Consider the following 24,769-nt stretch of genomic DNA (forward strand, 5'->3'; position numbering starts at 1 on the left):
CTAAGGTAGCACGTTTCCTAAATGCCACCAAAATAATTGAGGTTAAAATTCGATGTATTTTTTTCTTGTTCCTGGATTTTAGAACCCATATTTGGCCCACCATCATTTCATGACCATAAAAGGAACCCATATGTTGTGGAGATTACCAAATCAGTGGTTTCATTGTTTTTTTGTACCGTGCACCAGTATTTTTTCAGACTGCTAATACACCTTAAAAAGAAATGCCGTATTCTCTTTGATTTTTTCTTTTGTGATAAATGGTGGCAAACTTAAGCAGTAATTTTATCTGTGTTTCCAGCTTTCACTGAATTTCAGCTTTCTGCTTGTGTTTCCATTTTGGTTGGTGTTTTTAAGTTCTAAGGTCAGACTGAGGAAGAACTTGGGCTGGCTTTACAGGTGGTTCTGCACACGCTGCTGGTCCTCCTCGAAAGGGCACAGCTGCCCCACATCAGTCCATTTTTCATGTTTTGGTGCCAGCTTGTTTGTCTTTTTCTTTTTGATTGCCCAAGCTGGGCTCTCCCTCAGGCCACCTTGAGTAAAGGGGTGCATGGGTACCCAGGAGACGCTGGACCCTTAAGCTACTGGACACTCTGGATGCTGGCTCCAGGCAGCTGTGTGGATGTCAGCAGCTGAAGCCAGTGCCGTAATTCAGCTTTTCTGGTGACCACTTTCTTTGATATCTCATGAGATCTTTTATCTTCAGCATGGCTTCTGTTTCAGTGCAAGCTCTGGTCCCTCAGACCTCTGGCTGCGACGTTGTAATCCCTCCTGTTTCTCTTTCATCATTTCCCAGCTTCGGGTCCCAGAGTACTGCCAAGTCTCTCAGTGTTTCCTGGGCCAAATGTGGGCAGGAGCAGGTGCCCAGCCCTTGTTTACTTGCCAGGCTGTGTCTTGGGCACCTGACTAACCTGTGGATTGGCTTCTCTGGAGTCTGATACTTTACCATTGATGCCATCACCTGTGTCTAGGAAGGGTCCCCTCAGGTGATACAAAACGGGGCTACCTGTAGAGCTGTCCCTTCAGCAGGACCTTGGCCCAGAGCTTCCCCCCTAGAGGAGGCTGGGGGGGGGTATGGCCTCACCCCCAGACCTGCCCAATGCATCGCAAAGGACATAGGTGGTACTGAGAAATGGGTATGTGGAAAACTGGCACTAAGTTAAACTTTGAATTTAAAACAACCTCACTGATGGCATATCTTTATGAGCTGAAAGTAAGAAGTCAGTAATTTTTGATTTATGTAGAAAAATTGCTGAACATCATAGGAGGAAGTAAAACACAAAGTGAAATTAACTTAGCTGTTTTCTTGGAAATGGTAACATAAAAGTAATTGAGCACATTAAGTTTTACTTAAAAAAAATTTCGCAGTGTTTTCAGACTTCAGAAGTAACAAATGCATTGTAAACTTCCTGAAAAATACAGAAAAGAACAGAGTAAAAAGCCATTAGAATCCCACCACTCAGAAATGACCACTGTTAACTCCTTGTATGTAGGCTCTGGTTCTTAAATATTATTATTTTTTTTTTAATTTAATTATTTTTAATTAATATTATTATTTTTTTATTTGTTTTTGAGAGAGAGAGAGAGAGAGAGAGAGACAGAGCACGAGCAGAGGAGGGGCAGAGAGAGAGGGAGACACAGAATCCGAAAAGCTCTAGGCTCTCAACTGTCAGCACAGAGCCTGTCGCAGGGCTCGAACTCATAAACTGTGAGATCGTGATCTGAGCTGACCTCAGCTGAAGTCGGACGCTCAACCGACTGAGCCACCCAGGCGCCCCTGGTTCTTAAATAAATAAGTAAAGAAATAAAAACATACATAAAAAATTCACTTGGCGATACTGTTACAGAAGGGTGGGAGAGACACTGGTCCTTGTCTCATGGAGTCGAAGAAGGAATCTTTGCGGACAACAGAGAGCGAGCAAAGCCATAGAGTTTATTGGGGGGAAGTGCAAAGCTCTCAAGAGTGAGAGGGGTCCCAACTGGGTAGCCACCGAGGATTTTTGTCCCTGACTTTTTATTGGGACCCTATCAGAAAGTTTGTGAGACTTCACGCACGGCCCCTAGTGCGGGCAGGTCCGGAACACGTTTATCTCTTCCTCTTCTTCCCCAAACTCTGCCACCCCTGCTGCCTCCTTAGCCTCCCGCTCTCTGATGCAGTCTGCCTCCTTGGAGGTCCCGTATCTTTCCCTGCCTGGTGTCAACGCGTTCCCTATTCAGAACTTCTTGAACAGTCCTTACGTTTAATATTCTTCTATAACATAATTTGTAGTGGCACAAGCTGGTTGGTGTGTTATGAAGCGCTGCCATAATTCATTCTGTCTAATCTACCGATGGACATTTATGTTTCCATTTTATTTGATACACGTTTTAAAAACACTGCATTGTGAACGTTCTTTCATATAAAAGAATTTTTTTTTGCACACGTCTGATTGATTCTTTTAGGTTGAGTTCCCAGATGTGGAATGATTGAGTCAAAGAACACGAGCAATTTAAAAATTCTTTTGAAACATATGGCTTGTCTTTCAGGAATGTTGAAACAGCTCACATTCCTGCCAGCAGCGATCAGTCCCATTTCTCATGATCTTTGCCAGTGTAGATATTATCATTAAAAAAATTCTAATTTAATAGACACAAAGATGGTATCTTATTTTTTATTTGCATTTCTGTTTATAGCAAGGTTAAACATTTTAAATAAATCATTGACCTTTCTCCTAAAACTTTTTTTTAACGTTTATTTATTTTGTGAGAGAGAGAGAGAGAGAGAGAGAGAGAGAGAACGCACGAGTGAGGAAAGGGCAGACAGAGAGGGAGAGAGAATCCCAAGCAGCTTCTGCGCAGGGCTCCATCCCACGAAGCACGACATCATGACCTGAGCGGAGATCAAGAGTCAGACACTTAAGCGACTGGGCCACACAGGCACCCCTAAAACTTTTTAATTGTGGTAAGAACATGTAAAATTGGCCATCTTGTCCAATTTAAGTGTCCAGTCCAGTAGTATTATGTATATTCACATTGTTGTGTAACAACATCTCCGGGTCTGTTTCGTCTGGCCCAACTGAAACTCTGTACCCATTAAACAAGAACTCTCCATTTTCCCCTTCCTCAGCCCCCGGCACCCACCATCCCATCTTCTGTTTCTGTGAATTTGGCTAGTTTAGAAACCTTACTTACCTCATGTAGGTAAGTGGAATCGTAAAGTACCTGGTTTCTGTGTATGAGACTGATCACTTCATTTAGAATAGTGTCCTCAGGGCTCATCCATGTGGTAGCATGTGTCACAATTTCCTTCCTTTTAAAAGGTGAATAATGTTCCCTTCTGCATATATACCACATCTTGCTCATTCGTTTGTTGATGGACATTTGGGTGGCTTCCTCTTCTTGGCTGTAGGAATCATGCTTCTATGAAGGTGGGTGTGCAATTTTTTGAGATACTGCTTTCAGTTCTTTCGGATATGTACCCAGCAGTAGAATTGCTGGACTCTAGAGTAGTTCTATTTTTAATTTTTTGAGGAACCTCCATACTGGTTTCTACAGGAGCGCCGTTTTACATTCCCTCCAGCACGCAGGTTCCAGTTTCTCCATAGCCTCACCAATACTTGTTTTCTGTGTGTTTTTTTTTTTTTTTTTTTTTGTTACTAGCCTTCCTAATGGACGCGGGGTGATAACTCACTGCGGCGTTGATTTCCATTTCCCTAATGACTAGTGACACTGACTGTCTTTTCATATGTTTTTTGGCCATTTATATATCATCTTTGGAGAAATGTCTACTCAAGTCTTTTCCCCAGTTTTTAATCAGGGTATTTGTTTTCTGTTGTTGAGTTTGACCTTTATTGTTTTCGTTTTATGAATTGATTATTGGTAACCTTTACCCCATGTTTCTACAGAAATGCTCTTTGGTATGGATTTACAAGAGCTTTTCATAAATTAAGAAATATTAATTCTTTGTTATGTATTACAAATATTAACATTTGTCTTCATATTCCTTTTGAAATGTACACTACAGCAGGTTTAAATTTCATGTGGCCACGTCTGTCACTGTTTTCTAAAAATTTTGTCCTATTTTTATGTGTGTATGAGGGTGGAGGGGTGTTTACTGACAGTAATATTCGTACCAGTTCCTTTGGGTATCTTAGAGGACTCTGTGGGGCCTTCAGCACCCCAGGGCATCTCACAGGGCAGCACAGTGGCCACAGCATAAATTCCCTGGCATGGTGAGCCTTTCCCCTGCTAGGTGGTGAGCTGCTGAGACACAGGTGTAGACAGAACACGTCTCCCTCCTCTGTGCACACTGCAGAGGCCATAGGCACAGGACTGGGTGTAGGTGGGAGGAGGTTCTCTCGAAAGGTAAGGAAATAAGCTTTTTAGAATCCTGAATCAACACATGTCCTGGGTGCCCCTGAAAGCAACCACCCCCCTCTTCCCACCTTTTTAGCTACCGCTGAGACTGACACAGGCTGTTCAGCCAACTCCTCACATGGGCCCTCTCCTCCAGTGCTCACACCCCTTCAATACCAAGGCTTTTGTCTGACTTTCTTCTAAAAGCCCTCTCTGAAGGCAGAATCGTAACAGGAAAGGAACTGGGTGACTTACGCCTTTCGCTAAGCCCCCCCTGGAGTGGAGTCTCTTCAACATTAAAAAGTAATATGTTGGTATGAAGGCTCTAAGACTTGGGTGAAAATGCGTTGGAAGAAGCAGTGTCAGGGCACCTGGGAGGCTCAGTCGATTGAGCATCTGACTCTTGATTTCAGCGCAAGTCATGATCCCAGATCATGAGATCAAGCCCCACATTGTGTTCTGTGCTGAGTGTGGAGCCTGCTTAAGATTCTCTCTGTCTCTCTGCCCCTGTCCCCCACTTGCTTTCTCTCTCTCTCTCACACATTCTTTAAAAAAAAAAAAAAAAAAAAAAAAAGAAGCAGTTTCAAGGTGAAATGGTGAGACATAACAGAAAGGTGAGGTGGTATCTTTGTTACTTGTTTGCTTCCTCCATGCACAGCTTGTGGGCCTGTCTCCAGGCTCAAGCCCCAGCTCTTGGAACCTGAGCACACCTGCAGAAGGGAGAAGAGGTTAAGTGTATTTTGTTTGAGGGTTGACGACTGCTTCTAACATAGCAAAATAAATAAATAAATAAAAAGAAAGAAAGAAAGAAAGAAAGAAAGAAAGAAAGAAAGAAAGAAAAGAAAAAGAAAGCTATAAAAGTTGTTTCCTAATAAAAAATATACCCTTGTCCCATTACTGCTAGAAGAGCCCTGCCCACCATGAGGTTAATTAAAAATCTACCTGTACTTTCTGCTAGGAGCACATGAGATTTCTCTTGGCTTCTGGGTGGGAAATATGGAAAAACATAACTATTTGGTTTACGAAATTGTATATTGTTACAGTGAGTCAATGACTCTGTGTAGATCTTCGATAAAACCAGTTTTGTTCTGTTTAGAATGTCCTTGTGCCTTTGATATAAATTCTGACCTAGTTCATGATTAACAAATTTGTTGGGTTAATCAGCCTTTGACAAGAGATGGTAAGAAAACCCAAAACTATGATACTAAAAGCTCACTCCCCCCCCCCCCCCATCTTCATTTTAGAGAATGACGTAAACCATACTTGTGTTGCTTATTTCACCATGGGGAAAAGTACGTAATCCCTTCTCTTTCCGGCCCCGTATATGGTCTACAGACTCTCGGTCAGTAGTTTGCTTGTCAGAGAGGAGACTGCCCATGGGTATACAGACCAAGCTTAACATTGTGAAGTTTTTTTCCTGTTTATCTAAGAGAGGGCTTCAGTAAGGTATAGAATTGAAAACACAATACTTAATTTCTCCATAGGTAGGGTCTGCAAACTACTGCTGCCTGTTTTTGTAGATAAAAGTTTTGTTCAACATAGCTGTGTGCGTTGGATTACTTAGCATCTGGGTGCTTTTTTCACTACAAATTTTAGACTCGAATAGTTATAACAGAGACTGTTTGACATGAAAAACCTCAAATATATACTATCTGGCCCTTTACAGAAAAGATTTGCCACCCCTGCTCTATAGAATTCTATCTTGGTTCCAGACATTTTGTATGTTATAGAAGAACTATTCCAAGGTGGAAAATGGAGGCAGTTTTCTCCTGAAGTTTCTGGTTTTGGCAAATCATACTCTCAAGGCAGTGATAGAGTTGTGAAGATACATTTTGAGTCTCTGAGATGAGTCTCCCTGGCTGCCATGTTTCCCAGTAGGGGGACAATCCATATCTCTGTCATCTCTGTGTACCTAATTCTAGCCTGAACAAGTTTGAGAAGTCATCCCTGTTGTTCAGAATAGTGGGGACAGTTAATAATTCTCTCTAGGAAGGTAAGTAGGAAAGATCATGGATCTCAGTGGGTGATTATCCAGATGTGCAGTGGTTCCCCATCGGTGGTGGGGAGGTCCAGTGCTCCGAAGACAGTCTTGTTGATGGTCAGCTGGAGGCAGACTTCCACAGTTGTTGGAATGAAAATCTTCCAGTGAGGCAAGAATTCCCTACATACAGTATTAAGAAAGACACATGGGCTAGTCTGGGGAATTTAGAAATCTAAACAAACCTAATAATATTATAGCCCACCAGGCGGGTGTCGTGTTTTCAGAGGACAGCTTCTCATTAGCGGCTTTGGTTTGCTAAGTTATAGACAACTGACCTTTTATCTCAAACCATACTATTGTGCTAGCAGTTAATTTCCTTCTCTTCATTAGTAAATGCCATGGCAAGGTCTAGTACCAGCTGATAGTTTCTGTTATAAAGATACTGTCTCTTTGTAATTCAAATCTGCTATTTATTTCACATGAAAGAAAAATCTTCCATAATTTATGTTAGAGTCACTACTTCTGACAGAATTATGGTGTTTGTTTTAAACCATCATTATTTCAAAAAGTATAAAATGAATTTGTGTTAACTGTAAAAATTCAAACAATATGGAAGTATATAGAGTAAAAAATGAAAGTCCTACCCCCCCCCCCCCACCTCTTTCCCTATTAAAGGTTGACTGTGTGGTTCTCTGTGAAGTTCTGGAACTGGTTTAAACATTCAGTTTCCTACTTCTGTGCTACTTGGTATGTAGCATCTCGGGGTGGCTGGCACCCTATTGGGGTTGCAGAGTCCTTCCATCTGGGTGGGAAAAGCTGAAGCCCTTTAAGGAGAATTAAGACCCAAACTTTGACCCATTGGTTCATATGACACAGTCATGGGTGCAGCCTTGGGCAATGGAAAGAACAGGGTCGGGAAGCAGACTGGCTTGAGTTGAAAGTAGACTGGAATTCTGTCACTGGCTGTGTGACCTTGGACAACTTGTTCCCTCTGACCTTCTGTTTTCTTACTTGTAAGGTGAGGATACTCACATCTCCCTTACAGAAGATTACACATTTCCTTTGATTACACAGGAAAACACAGATACACTCTGTTGGAGAAATTAACTCAATTGGGGTCATATAGATAGCATATATAAATATTATGATGCAGATGAGGGTCATGATGGCAGGGGACTGTAATGGCGCAGAGAGCTGGGGCAAGGAGAGGGGAAGTGGTTTCTGAGCAGAATCCTGGAAAAGGACTGGAGCTTTGCAGGGGGGTTCTGGAAGGGGTGAAGGCATGAGAGTAGAAGACCCACCTGGGCGGAGACTCAGCTGTGTGGTGCATTGCAGGGTGTGTAGGAAACGAGACCCGTCCTGAGATGGATGCAACTCTTGGTGTAAGTTTTATCCAATGCAGGAACCCCTTCAATGACCCGGCCCTCTAGCTGCTCCTCCCAGCCTCCACCCCTTTGCACATGCCAGTCCCTCTGCTCAGAATGTTTCTCCTTTTGCATTCCACGCTAAACCACACCATCCTTTAGGTCTCAGCTCAAGTGCCATTTTCTCAGTAAAGCCTTCCCAGCTCCCCACTCCACCCCCTATTCTTGAAACAGGTGTCCTTTCCTTTCCTTTCCCTTCCACATTATGGTTATAAAGTCATCTTTTGAGCTTCTGGTGTATGCTGTAGTCCCCTGTGTGCCCCACTTCTAACCCAGCACATGGCACATAGTAGGAGTGCCATAAATATTTGCCGAGTAAATATGCCGAGTAAATTTGCCGAGTGAATAAATGAATTCCTACCCCTTCCACAGTTACGACCCCAGCCTGTCTTTTCTATCTGATCCCCGCAGACCCTTTCTGTATCGGTTTCCTATGGCTGCCAAAAGGAGTTACCATAAACTTTGTGGCTTAAAACAAGAGAAATTTATTCTTTTGTAATTCTGGAGGTCAGATGTCTGAAATCAATGTGTTGGCAGGACTGTGCTCCCTCTGGAGTCTCTAGGGGGACATTTTTCCCCTGCCTCTGGTGACTCTGGGTGTCTGCCCCTCTGCAATTTCTGCCTCCATCTTCGCACGTCTTCCCCTCTGTGTGCGGGTTTTCTCCTCTTCTGTCTCTCCTAAAACACTTGTCATTGTATTCGGAACCCACAATAATTCAGGATGATCACATCTGAGATTCTTCTTTATGTCTGCAAAGACCCTTTTTCTAGATAGGTCCTGGAGGTTAGGACCTGGGCATATCTTTTTGGCAGCAACAGTGCAACCTGGCCCACCCCCGCCATCCCTTTCTCACAGTGGAACTGGCCTGCCCACCTTCTCTTGACTGTCCATCATGCTTTTCTTCCTCCTTTGTGCATGCTGCTACCACCCCTGTTCCTTGGAGGTCCCTCTTCCTTCCGTGAATGCTGACATTCCTGTGTTCTCCATGGGTCCTCCTGTGTTTCCCAGGTGACAGGAACTGCCTTCCCTTTGGAAACTCTCCAGCCACTCATGTGCGGTCCACTCTCCTCCTGCAGCAGGTCCTTGCCTCTGCCTGCTGTGCGGCATCTTATCAGCAACATCATGTGGGTCTGGAGGCTGAAGCTAGGGTTCTCGCTTCCTTTTATTCCCTGCATCCCAAGGATGTTAGTAGAGGCTCAGGGGATTTTTGTGGATGGTAAAAAGTATCCCGAAAGTGGACCCAGACACCTATGGTCAAAATAAAGACAGACAGTGATGACACAGTCATAGCCACCTTTCCGTCGTAAGAATACATGTGCAGGGATACAGCTAGGGGATTTTAATTTTCTTTGACAGAGAGCAGGTGTCAGATTCAATGAGCTTATGTAATAAATGGGGTTTAAAATCCAGCAGACAACCCCAGGGACCTTCAGGGCCTGGAATCACCCATCAGGTTGGTTGTACTGACTGGAATCAAGGTGCTGACCTTTATCCCTCTTGGGGCCCACACCGTTTCTCGTCTGAACACTGAAGTGGTTCAGATGTCACAGGAATGACCCGTTCCTTGAATGTCTGGTTGCCGGTGAAGCCATCAGAGCTGTTCTCAGCAGTGACTCTCTCTGGGCATCTCCATTGTCTCCATTTCTCTGCCAGTGGGCATCCTCTGCCGGCCCCCCATGGCCACCCTGCTCCCCCACCTCCAGGCTCTGACTTACCAAGGCTTCACCTGTAGCTACACTCTGCCTGGCCTTCGGGTTTGAGCGCCTGTCAGCATCCAACTGCCTCAGACTTGCCGTGTCCTAAACATCAGTCTGATGTTCACCTTGGTCTGGTCAGCAGTGGATAGGAGGGAGGAGGAGCAGAGGTTCATCTTTCAGGGACTGAGTAGGCAGAGAGATTTTCTCTTGGAGGATTTTGGTGGGAGGCCATGAGAGACATTTCTGCTTCCAAATCACTGACTGTTGGTATCTTATTTTTCAGATTGATTGTATCCTGTGCTGAAGATGTTTCCAGAACAACAGAAAGAGGTATGTCATCACAAATCCAAAGATAAATAATCCATGCATTTTGACTCACCGCGGATTAGTTCTTCATTCAGTAACCATCAATCTGTGGTGAAGAGTCAAGATACTTCAGGGCATCCTAGAGGAGGGCTAACGACAGAACAAAACACCTGCCCTCCTGTCCTCACTGCCCCCGCTGCCCCCATTTCCCAGCACTGATGCGTCCTCAGTCCTCATTCCTTGGTTCCAGTGACTGAGCTGGCTCCTTGCTCACTTCCACCCACTGCTTATAAAAATATCTTTTTCCATGACTCAGATTTCTCCCAGGCTCTGACTATCACCCTCTGCTTTGAACAGGCTCCCTCTTGCTTTCTTGGTTTTCTACTCTCTTGCCTCATGAGTGAATCCCCCCACCTCTGGTAATGACCCAGGGGAACTGTCCGCCATTAGTTTCACTTTCACTTGGCTTGTTACCTCTCAGATCTCTTGGCTTGTTTTCACACAGTTCAGAGAACGCTGTTCTTTCCTGAACCCAGTCTCACCTCCCAGGCCTCCAGTCCTGGCTTCTTGAGCTTTATCTGACTGGGCGGAGGGTAGGGTAACCACCACCCCAACCCTTTGCTGAGTGGTCCTCTCTTCACAGTACCCATTTGTCCTACCCTGCCTACTCCTGTATCACACACTTTGTCACTGGGGGAGCCTAATGAGACTGAACAGTGGCAGAGGGACTTGTTAGGGAGTACACAACACACACACACACACACACACACACACACACACACACAGAGACACACACACACACACACACACACGGCCACATGGTCCTTAGTTTGCCTTGCCCAAGTTTAAAGCACTAAACAATCTGAGAAATCCATTTCAGAGAATCTTTCCAGAAGCTTCTTTGCTAGATCTCACATCCTTACTTTCAGCCCTGTCTTTCGGTTCATATTCTCATTACTCCAGCTCACTTCTACCCTTTAATTCCAGGCTGGGCTCCCACATTTTCTTTTTATTATTTTTTTACATTTTTTTTTTTAATTTTTTTTTTTTCAAAGTTTATTTTTGGGACAGAGAGAGACAGAGCATGAACGGGGGAGGGGCAGAGAGAGAGAGGGAAACACAGAATCAGAAACAGGCTCCAGGCTCTGAGCCATCGGCCCAGAGCCCGACGCGGGGCTCGAACTCACGGACCGCGAGATCGTGACCTGGCTGAAGTTGGACGCTTAACCGACTGCGCCACCCAGGCGCCCCTACATTTTTTTTTTTTGTCTCTCCTGTTTTGTTTTGTTTTTTTTTTTTTAATTAAAAAAAAATTTTTTTTTAATGTTTATTTATTTTTGAGACAGAGATAGAGCATGAACGGGGGAGGGGCAGAGAGAGAGGGAGACACAGAATCCGAAGCAGGCTCCAGGCCCTGGGCCATCAGCCCAGAGCCCGACATGGGGCTCGAACTCACCGACCGTGAGATCGTGACCTGAGCTGAAGTCGGACGCTTAACTGACTGAGCCACCCAGGTGCCCCTTGGCTCTCCTGTTTTCAAAGACAGTGTTTTTTAACTTTTGGGGTATAACATATAAATAGTAAAATGCATAAAATTCCTTAATCTTATGTGTACAACAGATTATCCCTTATGTGTACACCTGTGTAACCACACTCAGCTATAGATGGTTCCAGCACCCCAGACAGTGCTGTGTGGCCCTTCCCATCAGTCCCCTCTATCTTCCCCACAGAGGTAACCTCACATAATACCAGGACTTCTCTCTCGTCTCTATATTAAACAACACTGGGATCAGGCTGCTTGTTTCAGGAAATACCTTCTCAGTGAAGTTGGCCAAACTACAAGTCCCCACATGACTTCTCTCACTTCCGACACCAGTTACAATTTCAGGGATTCCCAAAACCATCCTCAGTTTTGATAGTTCGTAAGGTCACAGAATTCACTGAGAGAGCTATGATACTCACAGTTACGGTTTATTACAGGGAAAGGACACAAATTAGAACCAGCCAAATGAAGGGATGCAGAGGACAGAGTTGGGGAGGCATCCAGATGTGGAGCTCCTGCTCGTCTTCTCTGTATGGAGTTGCTGGAGTTACACTCCCACCATTGATGTGTGAGGATATGTGCAGAGGAGCTCAGCAGGGCATTTGGTGTCCAGTTTTTACTGGGGCTCCGTCACATACTCCCTGTGTGGTTTTTTTTTTTAATTTTTTTAATGTTTATTTTTGAGAGAAAGAGAGAGATAGAGCGTGAGTGGGAGAGAAGAGGGGGAGAGAGAGAGAGATACAGAATCTTCATGAAGCAGGCTCCAGGCTCTAAGCTGTCAGCACAGAGCCCGATGTGGGGCTCGAACCCACGAACCGTGAGATCATGACCCGAACTAAAGTCGGACGCTTAACCGACTGAGCCACCCGGGCGTCCTCCTGTGTGGCTGCCTTTTAGTCTCCACTCCTCCTGGGGTCAGGCTAATATCTTTAGTCTCCATTTCCTCCAGAGGTTGCAGCTGGTACAACCGAACTCCCATCATATGCACATTGTTGGACTGTCTGGTGGCCAAAGCCCAGGCAGGCAAAGGTACTCCTGTCAGGCAGGATGTTCCAGGGGCCTAGAGATCACCTCCCAGTAGCTGAGGGCAGAGGCCAGACCTCACTCTGGGTGAGGTGAACTCTTCACTACACCACCTGCATTGTCCTGACCACTGGGCAGGCAGTGCCGAGAGAGTGAGACTATGCGATTGATGGCACATTCCAAAGGCACATTTTAAACCTTGTTCTCTTAGGGGAGAAGGGTGCCTGGGTGGCTCAGCTGGTTAAGCTTTTTACTCTTGGTTTTGGTTCAGATCATGATATAATGGTTCATGGGATTGAGCCCCAAGCCTCGTGTTGGGCTCTGCACAGACATCCTGGAGTCTTCTTGGGATTTTCTCTCCTCCCTGTCTCTCTGCCCCTCCTCCACTTGTGTGCACCTGTGCTCTCTCTCAAAAAAAAAAAAAAAAAAGTTCTCGTAGGGGGGAAAACTGCCAATGAAAGCAACAAAGACTGTTTTTCCAATTAGAGGGTTTACTTAAAAATTTCTTAATTTAAAAAAAAAATTTTTTTTTAACGTTTATTTATTTTTGAGACGGAGAGAGACAGAGCATGAACGGGGGAGGGGCAGAGAGAGAGGGAGACACAGAATCCGAAGCAGGCTCCAGGCTCTGAGCCATCAGCCCAGAGCCCGACGCGGGGCTCGAACTCACGGACTGCGAGATCATGACCTGAGTTGAAGTTGGACGTTTAACCGACTGAGCCACCCAGGCGCCCCCAAAATTTCTTAATTTTTAATTTTCTAAATTTTTTTACTTGGCTTAAGCACTTGATTTTGATTACAAACGCATTTCAATTAATAAAAACTACAACACGAAAAATAATTTAACCACCTACATAAAGAAAGTGTTTTATTGATCTTGCAAAAGTCCTTTATTATAAATAATTATATAATATTATAACATTGGGGTGCCTGGGTGGCTCAGTCGGTTAAACATCTGACTTTGTCTGTGCTCTTAGCACAGAAGCTGCTTTGGATCCTCTGTCCCTCTCTCTTTCTGCCCCTACCCTGCTCATGCTCACTCTATCTCAAAAATAAATAAACATAATAATAATAATAATAATATTATTATTATTATAATATTAAGGAATTTTAAAGTAATTTCTTAAAGTTTATTTTTTTTTGAGAGAGACTGAGACAGTGTGTGCAAATAAAGGAAGGGCAGGGAGAGAGGGGGAGAAAACTCCCAGCAGGCTCTGCCCTGTCAGCATGGAACCTGATGTGGGGCTCAAACTCATGAAACCATGAGATCATGACCTGAGCTGAAACCAACAGGAGGACGTTTAATCAACTGAGCCACCCAGGCGCCCCATAAAATTAAGGAATTTTAAACTAGAAAGTCCTTCAACTGAAAAGGAAAAAAGTATGATAAGAAGAGAGAGATTTAATGTTTGGAAATTTATGTTAGCCTCTGTCAGCAACAACTAAGCATAGCCGGGCCAGGTTCTGGATGTATTGTAATGTAGTGTTGCTCAGACAGTCCACTGTTTCCCTGTGGCCAGAATGATCTCCTGGCTTCTAATGGCATTGCTCTTAAACAAAGTTAAAACTCCTAAATGTGTGACTAAGACCCTCTATAATTGGACCCTGCTTCTTTCTCCAAGCTCATCTTCTGTGCCTCCCTTTGCCCTGATGCACTTCTCACTTCTTATTTTGGAGCTTATTTTGCAGACTCGAATGCTCTGTGTCCTCTGGGCCCCTGGGCTTTCACAGATGTTTTCCCCACTGCTTGGATAATCTCTCCTCCCCCAGACTTCACTCCATGTTGAGTGGAGTGGCTAACTCCTCCTTATCCTCAGGCCTCCGCTTAGAAGTCAAGAAGAGGCTTTCCTAAAGCCTCAATTATAAAAAGGTATTTTTACCTCACCACCTAACCTGTAGTCGGTGTGGTCAGAAGTGGAGAAGGTTTTGGCTGAGCTTTTCAATATCCTAGTGCCTGGTTGTTGTTCAGTGGAAATAATTCATTTCCCACCTGACTGCATATGTAAGGGCTGAATGTAGTATCACTGATTGCTCTAGAATCTAGACCAAGGAATCAGTGTGTGTGTAAGCACTTTCCACTCAGTGCCCATAGCAGACATTCCTAATTAGTCTTGACATTGGCACATGAAGTGAGACCTATTTACTACCTTTGTTTAAACTTCAGATGGCCTAAGAGGGACATGTTGGTTCTACCTAACTGATAGAGCCAGCCTAGAAGTTTGGTAAAAAAAAATTTTTTTATAGATGTGGGGGGTGGGTAACCAAATCTAGTCTCTCTTGTTAAAATAGCTTTATTATTGTAATAAATCTAGAGAGAGGAGAACAGGGAGCGAGAGTTTCCCTTGTTAGTTAAACATATTCCATTTGCACATTGGTTTGGATTCCCAGGAGAACAGTATGCAAGCTGATGGATCTTCCCCATAAAAAGGCCCTGGCATTGGGCCATTGTAAAATTAAAATGAATTCAGATTCATTCATGCATGCAACTTTAATTTACAATTAAAATATTATGGTTACATATTTTAATAAGAATAATTAGGTGGACTCAACTGAATCAACTCTTCTGTTTAATGAGACAGAACCCAGTACCCTAATGAAAAGGCAGGTGGCTGTGTCAGGAAACGTGTTTCAGATTGTCTTTCGTGGAGTCAGGCATTTTTGTTCTTTTTCTATTCTAATGTCCAGAGTGAGCAGTTTGGCTTTTCTGCGTCACTAAAGGCCCTTGCTCTCTGCCACGTTGAGCTCCTCTTCTGTGATGTGTGGATAAACAGTTCCCTCCTGCCGCACAGTGTTTCATGACGTCCCACATTCTGGTCCCTCCAGGGCACTGGGTTTGTTCCTCTGCCCAGGGCTCACGTGGTGTAAATGGAACAGTCCTGCCTCTGTGATATGGCTGGAAGGGTGGGCCAAAACCCCTTTTGTGGGTGTAGGTGTTGGGGACGGGATGTATATCTCCTCTGCTCTCCTGGATCATGATGACTGAATTCTACCTTGAGAAATGTATACCTTTAGGATGAGGGTTTTTCTTCCAAATGTACATACTTGATACTGGGTAGAGCGGCAACTACCAGTATTGACACCTAGTGGCAATAAATCCTCAGCTCTGTGGCAGTGGATACCCTGAATGGAACGGATCCAAGTGGGCCCAGGAGAGTTCCAGGGACCATGAGGACCCTGCCGCCGAGGGAGGAGACAGGGCCCTACAGGGACAGATGCCAGGGATGTGCTGCTCTTTTGGATGTGTTGCCTCAAAACATTTACATGCTCAGGATATGCTTTTGCTGACTGATGGTAACCTCTTGGGCTCGCTCTAGGAAAGCATACTTTTGTTATTGGGAAACTGATTGGAAACTGACTGGGCTGGAACCAGTGAATGTCATTAAAGAATATCCCATAAGCAGGCCTTCCACCTGGGTCCTGTGATGCTGGGGACTTTGAAGGCAAGTGACAAGACAAGACAATGCTCTCCTACTCTGCCAAACAAAATTTTTTTCCCTTCTTTGCCTGTGTGGTGTGATATAATAATAGGAAAAACTGGATGTGAGGTAAGGGGGGATTTTTCTGTATATCCAAAACTGTGCTAAAATTAACACTTTTATTTACTGTTTTTTAAAAATTTTATGTTTTTATTATGTATTTTTGAGAGAGAGAGAGACAAGCATGAGTAGGGCAGGGGCAGAGAGAGAGGGAGACACAGTATCCGAAGCAGGCTCCAGGCTCTGAGCTGTCAGCACAGAGCCCGACGCGGGGCTTGAAGCCACAGACCACGAGATCCCAACCTGATCTTAAGTCGGATGCTTAACCGACTGAGCCACCCAGGTGCCCCTAAAATTAACACTTTTGAAGCAAATTACATTGAATTATATATGCTCAACATATAAAGGTTTCTAAAAGATCATGCAGTAAATAAAGCTAGATACAAAACAGTATTTATATTATGATCCCATTTGTGTTAAAATTAAATATATATACATACACATGCCAATTCTATATATATAATATAAAAATTATAAAAGTCCTCACTAAATAGACAAGAAGCGGGGTGTCCAACATGTAGGGGACTTTATTTTCATGGTGTATTCATCTGTGTTTGAAATTTTATGTATCTCTCTTTAATTACATACATGTTTTATTTTTATAGGAATGAAAAACTCTTATTTTTTAAGGTAGATAAGTATTAGGCTATTATGTTAATGGTGTCAATAAATGTTGAGTAAATGGTTAACATTTATAGGTCTCTGTTTCTGACTTGCTTTCACTTTCAGGTGCCACATTTGTTCCTTTTCATAAAGCAGTCATCTTAGGATGACCCCCCCCCCCTTCCTCTCTCCCTTCTTCCCTTTCACTTTCTCTGATTGTAACTTTTCATTGTGAAATTTTAAACATACACAAAGCAGAGAGGTACACAGGGTTCATTACGTTATTCTAAGGATTCAACAATTAGCACATTGTTCATTCATGACCAAGCTATCCCCCACCCATATTCATTTTTTCGTAGGACCAGGCAGTGAATTACTTTGAAACAAATTCTAGACGTTGTGTATTTTCATCTGTAAATATTTCAGTATACATTTCTAACAAATGACCCTTCTTAGGAACAAACCAGATTATTACACCTTAACTAATTAATTAGCATTAATTCTTTCATACCATCAAATCTTCAGTCAGTGTTCAAGTTTTTTGGATTCTGTTGGGGAGGGGAATGTATATATTTAGTTCTCATTATGATCCAAATAGGGACCACACATTGCATTTAGTTACTGTTTTGCTTACAGTCTGTTATTCTGCCTTTTTCCCCTTTTGTAATTTGTTGAAGAAACTACATCTTTTTGTTCAGTAGAGATTTTCACAAACTGGATTTTCCTGATTGTGTCCTGTGGTATAGTTTAATACAGGTTGGCAATTACTTCTTACTGCAAAAGATGAGTTTTTTCCCACTGCACTTTTCCTAATGTATTACAAGATACAAAAGGCAACTCTCCTTAATTTTGAACCCTACTTGTATAAAAAAGCTTGCAACATCACAAACTGTTATAAGTCATACAAAAGGCAGGTCTAAGTGAATCTTATCCATGGTTATTTCTCCTAAAGTAATAAAAGCTTTCTTAAAAATCATCATTCAAAACTGCCAGAGCATGGCATTTAAACACCCTCCAAGCTATAAAGTAGAAAGTAACATCCCTTGTAGTATTCCTTTAGGTGATTTGTCATAACTGTTATTAGGAAATAGGAAGCTCACTTGATGCATTCCTTCTGCCTTTCAAGCTCGTTATTTGTAAAGAATGTAGTGTGCAAAATGGGTTAAATATTAGTTTTGAGATTGTTATGTGAGAGTCCTGACAGAACACTGGTGAATAAGACATTGGTTAAATTCTACAAGTTAGAACAGTGCCTAGCACAGAGTCCCATGTTCTTTAGTTGAATGAATGAATGAATGAATGAAAATATGAATGAATCCTTAGTTTAAACACATAAGCATGTAAAACATACTTTGGAATAGGAAAAAAAAAAAGTCCTGAGAAAGTGAACACATAATGAAACAAGTTTTCATTTTTGTGATAGAAAATTCTCATCAAGGCTATGAAAAATTACTCTTCATTAGCACTTAGAGGTTCTGATTTATTAGCTTTTGACCCTACTTGTCTTTTTGTACTCTGAGTAAATATTCTTACAATTAGCACAAGGTTATGCTTCCTGTACTACAAAGCTAGGCTACAGTGAAAATTAAAAAAAAAAAAAACAACCCACACCTATCAAAATGGCTAACATAAACTATAGGGATAACACCCCCAGAAACTGGTAGGTGCTGTGATGTCACATTATGGCGGTGATTTGCATTTCCTAGTGGCTAATGATGTTATACCACTTTTCATGTCCTTGTTTGCCATCTGTATGTCCTTGATGAAAGGTCTCTGTGTGTGTTTTGCCTATTTGCTAATCGAATTCTTAATTTTTTTTTAACGTTGAATTTTGTTTTTGTTTTTTTAAGTTTATTTATTTATTTTGAGAAAGACCGAGAGAGCTTGTGTGGGGAGGGACAGAGAGAGAGGAGAGGAAGAATCCCAAGCAGGCTCCTTGTGGTCAGTACAGAGCCTGATGTGAGGCTCAGACTCAGGAACCTGAGATCATGACCTGAGCTGAAATCAGGAGTCAGACGCTTAACCTACTGAGCCACCCAGGTGCCACATAAATGTTGAGTTTTGAGAGTTCTTTATATGTTCTAGGTACAAGTCCTTTGAAGGATGTGTGATTTGCAGATATTTTCTTCTAGTCTGTCATTTGTCTTTTCAACTTCTTTTCATGGTCTTTTGCAGAGGAAAGGTTTTTTAGTTTTGGTGAGGTCCACTGTATAACCATTTCCTTATGTGTATTATCCTTTTGGTATCGAGTCGATGAACTCTTCATCTACGCCTAGGACCCAAAGATTTTCTCATATTTTTTCCTAACTGTTTTATGGTTTTGTGTTTACATTTATTTATTTATTTTTAATTTTTTTTAATGTTTATTTATTTTTGAGACAGAGAGAGACAGAGCATGAACGGGGGAGGGGCAGAGAGAGGGAGACACAGAATCCGAAATGGTCTCCAGGCTCTGAGCTGTCAGCACAGAGCCCGACGCAGGGCTCGAACCTACAGACCGTGAGATCATGACCTGAGCGAAGTCGGACGCTTAACCGACTGAGCCACCCAGGCGCCCCTGTGTTTACATTTAAATATATGATCCGTTTGAATTAATTTATGTAGAAGGCGCAAGGGTCAGGTCAAAGTTCATCTTGGGCCTGTCGATGTCTAATTGCTGCAGAGCCACTTGTTTAAAGGCTGTCTATACTTCATTGGATTGTTTTTTTATTAAAAAAAATTTTTTTTTTTGTTTATTTATTATTGAGAAACAGAGAGAGACAGAGCATGAGCAGGGGAGGGGCAGAGAGAAGGGGAGACACAGAATCTGAAGCAGGCCCCAGGCTCCGGGCTGTCAGCACAGAGCCTGATGCAGGGCTCAAATTCACAAACCGCAAGATCATGACCTGAGCTGAAGTCGGATGCTTAACCGACTGAGCCACCCAGGCGCCCCCCTTCATTGAATTGTTTTTACACGTTTGTCAAAAGTTCGTTGGACATCCCTGTATAGGTCTATTTCGGGGTTTTCTGTTCTGTTCTGTCGATCTGTGTACCTCTCCCAATACTGTACTGTCTTGATTACTGCAGCAGGGGGATTCTTTTCACTCTTTTGTACTTTTTCAAAATTGTTTTGGCTGTTCTAGGGTCTGTCCCTTTCCATGTAAATTTTAGAAGAATCTCATCTGTGTCTTCAGAAAATCTTACTGGGATTTATACAAGAATTGCATTAAACCCATAGATCAGTTTGGAGAGAACTGATCTCTTTACTGTGTTGAGTCTTTCAATACATGAACGCAGTACAGACATATACTTATGTAGACATATACAGAGAAGTGTAGACTTCTTTGATTTCTTTCAACTGCATCGTGTAATTTTCAGCATACAGAATCTACATTCTTTGTTTTTGAGTCATCTCTGTAATCAGTTGTTTGATTAATTTTCAAACATTTCATGAGGACTTACTATGTGCTACTACTGTGCTTGGGGCTAGAAATATAAAAATGGAATAGAAAGCCTTTGAGAAGAGCATGTCGTTTGAACTGATATTGGCTAAGAGCAACAAAGATAATTTTTTCCCTCCAAAATAATTACAGAGAAGATGGAAATCATCTGAGATTTATCATTGCCAAAAGTACCGCTAGATAGAATGTTTGAGAGCACAAGCTTTGAGCTTGAATATTGAAATGGCCAATAGCTCAGCCTGTTGGCTGTTTGGCTTTGGGCCAGTTGCTTAAGCTTTAGAAGCCTTACTTCCCTTATCTGTAAAATGGGACAGATAATTAGTTGACCGCTTCCTTAGAATTGTTGTAAAGATTAAAGAAAAACATATGTAAAAAGCTTGTCACAGTGCTCTATATAATACAGTTATTTTTATTGTTAATTTCATCTCCTATCAGGGCTAAGGAAGAGAAGACAAGGTAGACGAGTAAATAGACAAAGGTTGAACCTGGGGCAGTGGTGGTGGGGGACAGGATGCATTACAATCAAAGAGCGATTATTATAAGAGAACACAGGAATTAGATTTTCAAAGAGTCTAGCAGTCTCTCTTTCTTCAGAAGCCTTTTCCCACACGGAGAACAGTAGGGATCAGTTAGTTTAAATTTTTAATTCTACTCTGCCTGGCTTCTTCCTCCACACTAGATACAGTCATTAGGCCCAAGAAGTCATTAAAGTGTTTAATAAGGTTATTAAATTGACTGACTGCTGCTGCTGAAGCAATTTTCAGAGGAAATCCATATGATTGTAGGTGTGGAACTCGGAACTGTCCTCTGCGGCTGACAAGCTGTCAACATTCCTTTGAAGGATGGTGGGCAGCATCGTGAGGGATGCGTCTAATTAAGAGATTATAGGTGAACCTTGGCTTCCTGGGTGTGCTATTCATAGCTGGAAGTATGGCGAAACTTCACTAATTCCTACTAATTGCGGGGTGGGGGAGGGGAGGCCCATCTGAATTATAGAATATTTTAAAATAAATGTACTTTTATTACTTTCAAGTACATATTTTAACTCCAACTAGGCAAACAAATTGTCGTCTGGCACAGGTCTTCGGGGACCCAAGTTATTGAAGCTATCAGAATGATTTTCAATTATTTCTATGTAAATAGGTGCTTCTAGAGTTCTTTAGGGTGCTCGAAAACAGTTTGTTCTCATAGATCTTAAACATTGCTCGCGTAGCCATATGCTGTTAATTGGCACACCCTTAGAGGAAGGGGTTTGGTAAATTAAGATAAACTTTAGACCAGCTGCTAAATAACTTCTCATTAATTCACGGAGTCCAAGAACACAAGCGGATGAGGATTTTATTCCAGTTCAGGTTGGATCTTGTTTTTTTCCCGAAGGCAGTTCATTCATTCCTGCAGGCATTCATTTATTCATTAGGTGATATTAATGGAATGCATTGGCTGTGCCAGGCGCCCAGGTCGGCTGTGACGGCCTGGGCTACCCTGAAGGACCTCAGTGTCCTACAGAGGGGACCTACAGGTATCACAGCACAGTAAGCTGTGGCAAGTAGGGACAGTGCCCAGGATGTGCCCGGAGGTGTTAGGGGCTCGGAGGCGGGTCAGATGAATCAGACTGAGTGAACTGCAGGATTTCCAGAGACTGAGTTGCATTTTGAAAGAAGAATTGGAGTTAGCAGACCATGAAGGCTAGAGGAAGATGATGATGAAGAAAGCGGAAAGTACGGTAGGGATCGAAGTCCAGGCAGAGGGAACAGTATGTTCAAAGGCATGGAGGGCTGGACTGGCATGTCATGTAGGCGACCTTTGTTTTGCCTTTGGCCATGAGTAGAGTGAAAATCATGTTGTGCTACCTAAGGAGTCTGAACTTGATCTTGAAAATTATGGCGCAGGTTTTGAAGGACTTTTAGCAGGAAAGTGACATCCCCAGATGTGTGCGTTGGGGCCATTCTTGTCTTAGTGTGGGGGATGAACTGGGTGCAGGCGAAGTCTGGCATAATTGCGTTTCGGGCGGGGTTGCTGGAGATGAGATGGGGGAGCAGGATGGGGTGTGTGGCAATGGTATAGACTCTGTGCTCGTGAGACTTCTAGGCAAGAGGCTGGAGATGTGGAGAGACGCCCAGGCTGGGCTGGGGATGGAATCATCAGCTCCTGCTGGGTGCTCGAAAGCATATGTTTGCATGAGATCATCCTGGAAGTGCATCTGGGTGTGAAAGACAGCAGCTGGGGGTGGCTCTCAGGGCCCTAGCGATGTTTAAGAGAGTGAGAAGGGAAGAGCTCACCATCCACAAAAGAATAGGGATATTTAGCCCTCCTACCAAGTTAAAAATTTCCAAGATTGAAAAAATATTTGGAGTTTTAGCACCATAGTTGACTTTAAATGTGCATTTAAAATGCATTGCTGTTCCTGGGGGGCCCGAGTGGCTCAGTAGGCTAAGTGTCTGATCCTTGATTTGCCCTCAAGTCATGATCTCACGGTTCATGGGTTCAAGCCCCATGTTGGGTTCCGCTCGGATTCCCTCTCTCCCTCTCTCTCTGCACCCTCCCCACCCCGGTCAAAAATAAATAAACATTAATGCATTGCTGCTCTTACAAGACTTTTTTTTCCCCCAGCAAAGTTTTAGAATATGTATTCAACATGTCCTTCCCTATGTAAAGAGTAGACTTTAATAAGTAACAATAATAGCAGAGTCTGAGAATTCCAACCCATTGAGATGAAGAAAAGACTTTTTTACTGTAATTTTTCATTATGCTGTCCATCCCTTCTATAAATATTATGAGGCACTTGCTCTGAGCAAGTACTGTGAAATCCTTAGGTCAGTCTGAGTTTTGCTGAAAAATTACAGTGTTAGCGTGTTTGCTGCTGGGTTCTTAAATTAATAATTTTTTGTACTTTAAGAAACACATACAATTGGTTTAGCTTAATTTTTTATTTCCAGTGTCTGTGGGAAGGTCTCAATGCTTTGGGTTTATTATAAGCATTTTCCTTTCTGTGTAATAATACTTTACCTTCATGTAGTACTTAATGAAAAACTTCCCAGGGTTTCCACTGGTGTTTTATAATTTGATACTCGTAACAAATAGCTGGGATATTGTTCGAACAGGCATTATTCCCATTTTCCAGATGTGGAAACAGAGGCTCAGTGAATAAGTTCATAATTTAGAATGCAGTGAACCAGAATTTATCCCTAGTCTTGTGACCATAAATTCAGTGCTCTTTCCATGAAACGGGACATGTTACTCAAAGCTTACATGTTAACGGTTGGGCTGTAGCAAGCAAATAGTGGGGGGAAATAAAAGCCCCCCCTTTTTTCCCCAGAACTATTTGTCATTGCTACCATCATCGATTAATAGAATGTTGAGTGGTCAGGGGCGTTGTGACACTGTAGTGACTGTGGGTTTTATAGTTTTAGTTTAGATTTTTTTAATCACAAGTTTGTAGCACATTGACAAATGGATTTCCTTTTCTTTTCATTTTTGTGTAGTCTGTGTAGAGACCCACTATTTCAGTAACAGGTGCATATCTTCTGCTATTAATATAGAACACTGAAGGGCACGTGGGTGGCTGAGTCAGCTAAGTGTCCGACTTCAGCTCAGGTCACGGTCTCACAGTTTGTGGATATGAGCCCCACAGCAGGCTCTCTGCTGTCAGTGCAGAGCCTGCTTTGATCCTCTGTCCGCCCCCCCCCTCTGCCCCTCCCTAGCTAGTGTGCATAGCGTGCTCTCTCTCTCTCTCTTTCTCAAAAATAAACATTTGAAAAAAAATACAGAACATTGAGCTGTTGGAAATATTTAATTCCCCTTTTGGTATATTCAAGAACTTCGGCCTCTCCAGTGGAAAAGTGGAGTTGCCAGCACCCTGTGAGTGCTCATGGCCCACATGTGACCTGATGACTGGGTGCCTTCTGGCTGTAGGGTGGTGGTGGGATGGAGTGGGGGCATGCACAATAACCTTGCCTGCTGTTATCAATGTCCTGCCTTGCTCAGTGTAGGCATAGTGGTGATCAAGGCCCACACTGCTTTTAGGGGTTTTCATTAAAACATGAAGACGTTTTAATTTTTTTTTTTAATTTACATCCAAGTTAGTTAGCGTATAGTGCAACAATGATTTCAGGGGTAGATTCCTTAATGCCCCTTACCCATTTAGCCCATCCCCCCCTCCCACAACCCCTCCAGTAAACCCTCTGTCTGTTCTCCATATTTAAGAGTCTCTTATGCTTTGTCCCCCTCCCTGTTTTTATATTATCTTTGCTTCCCTTCCCTTATGTTCTTCTGTTTGGTGTCTTAAAGTTCTCCTATGAGTGAGGTCGTATGATATTTGTCTTTCGCTGACTAATTTCGCTTAGCATAATACCCTCTAGGTCCATCCATGTAGTTGCGAATGGCAAGATTTCATTCTTTTTGATCGCTGAGTAATACCCCATTGTATATAGATAGATAGATAGATAGATAGATAGATAGATAGATAGATAAATAGATACCACCTCTTCTTTATCCATTCATCCATCGATGGACATTTGGGCTCTTTCCATACTTTGGCTATTGTCAATAGTGCTGCTATAAACATGGGGGTGCATGTGCCCCTTCGAAACAGCACACCTGTATCCCTTGGATAAATACCTACTAGTGCAATTACTGGGTCATAGGGTAGTTCTATTTTTAATTTATTGAGGAACCTCCATACTGTTTTCCAGAGTGGCTGCACCAGTTTGCATTCCCACCAGCAGTGCAAGAGAGATCCTTTCTCCGCATCCTCGCCAACATCTGTTGTTGCCTGAGTTGTTAATGTTAGCCATTCTGACAGCTGTCAGGGTGGTATCTCATTGTGGTTTGGACTTGTATTTCCCTGATGATGAGTGATGTGGAGCATTTTTTCATGTGTTGGT

At 42.9% G+C, this 24,769-nt stretch overlaps 1 protein-coding gene across 4 annotated transcripts in view; it reads left to right on the forward strand.

The window, feature by feature from the left end:
* The window catches only part of SNX10 (sorting nexin 10), a 75,073-nt gene that overhangs the window by 33,074 nt on the left and 17,230 nt on the right, over positions 1-24,769 (forward strand). For all 4 annotated transcript variants that reach the window (XM_043589132.1, XM_043589133.1, XM_043589134.1 and 1 more), the window contains one exon: positions 9,719-9,765. In XM_043589132.1, coding sequence (XP_043445067.1) covers positions 9,742-9,765 — 24 coding nt within the window. In that variant the 5' untranslated portion in view covers positions 9,719-9,741. The remainder of the gene's footprint in view (positions 1-9,718; positions 9,766-24,769) is intronic.

This window comes from Prionailurus bengalensis, chromosome A2, assembly GCF_016509475.1.
Source record: "Prionailurus bengalensis isolate Pbe53 chromosome A2, Fcat_Pben_1.1_paternal_pri, whole genome shotgun sequence".
NCBI classification, from domain to species: Eukaryota; Metazoa; Chordata; class Mammalia; order Carnivora; family Felidae; genus Prionailurus; species Prionailurus bengalensis.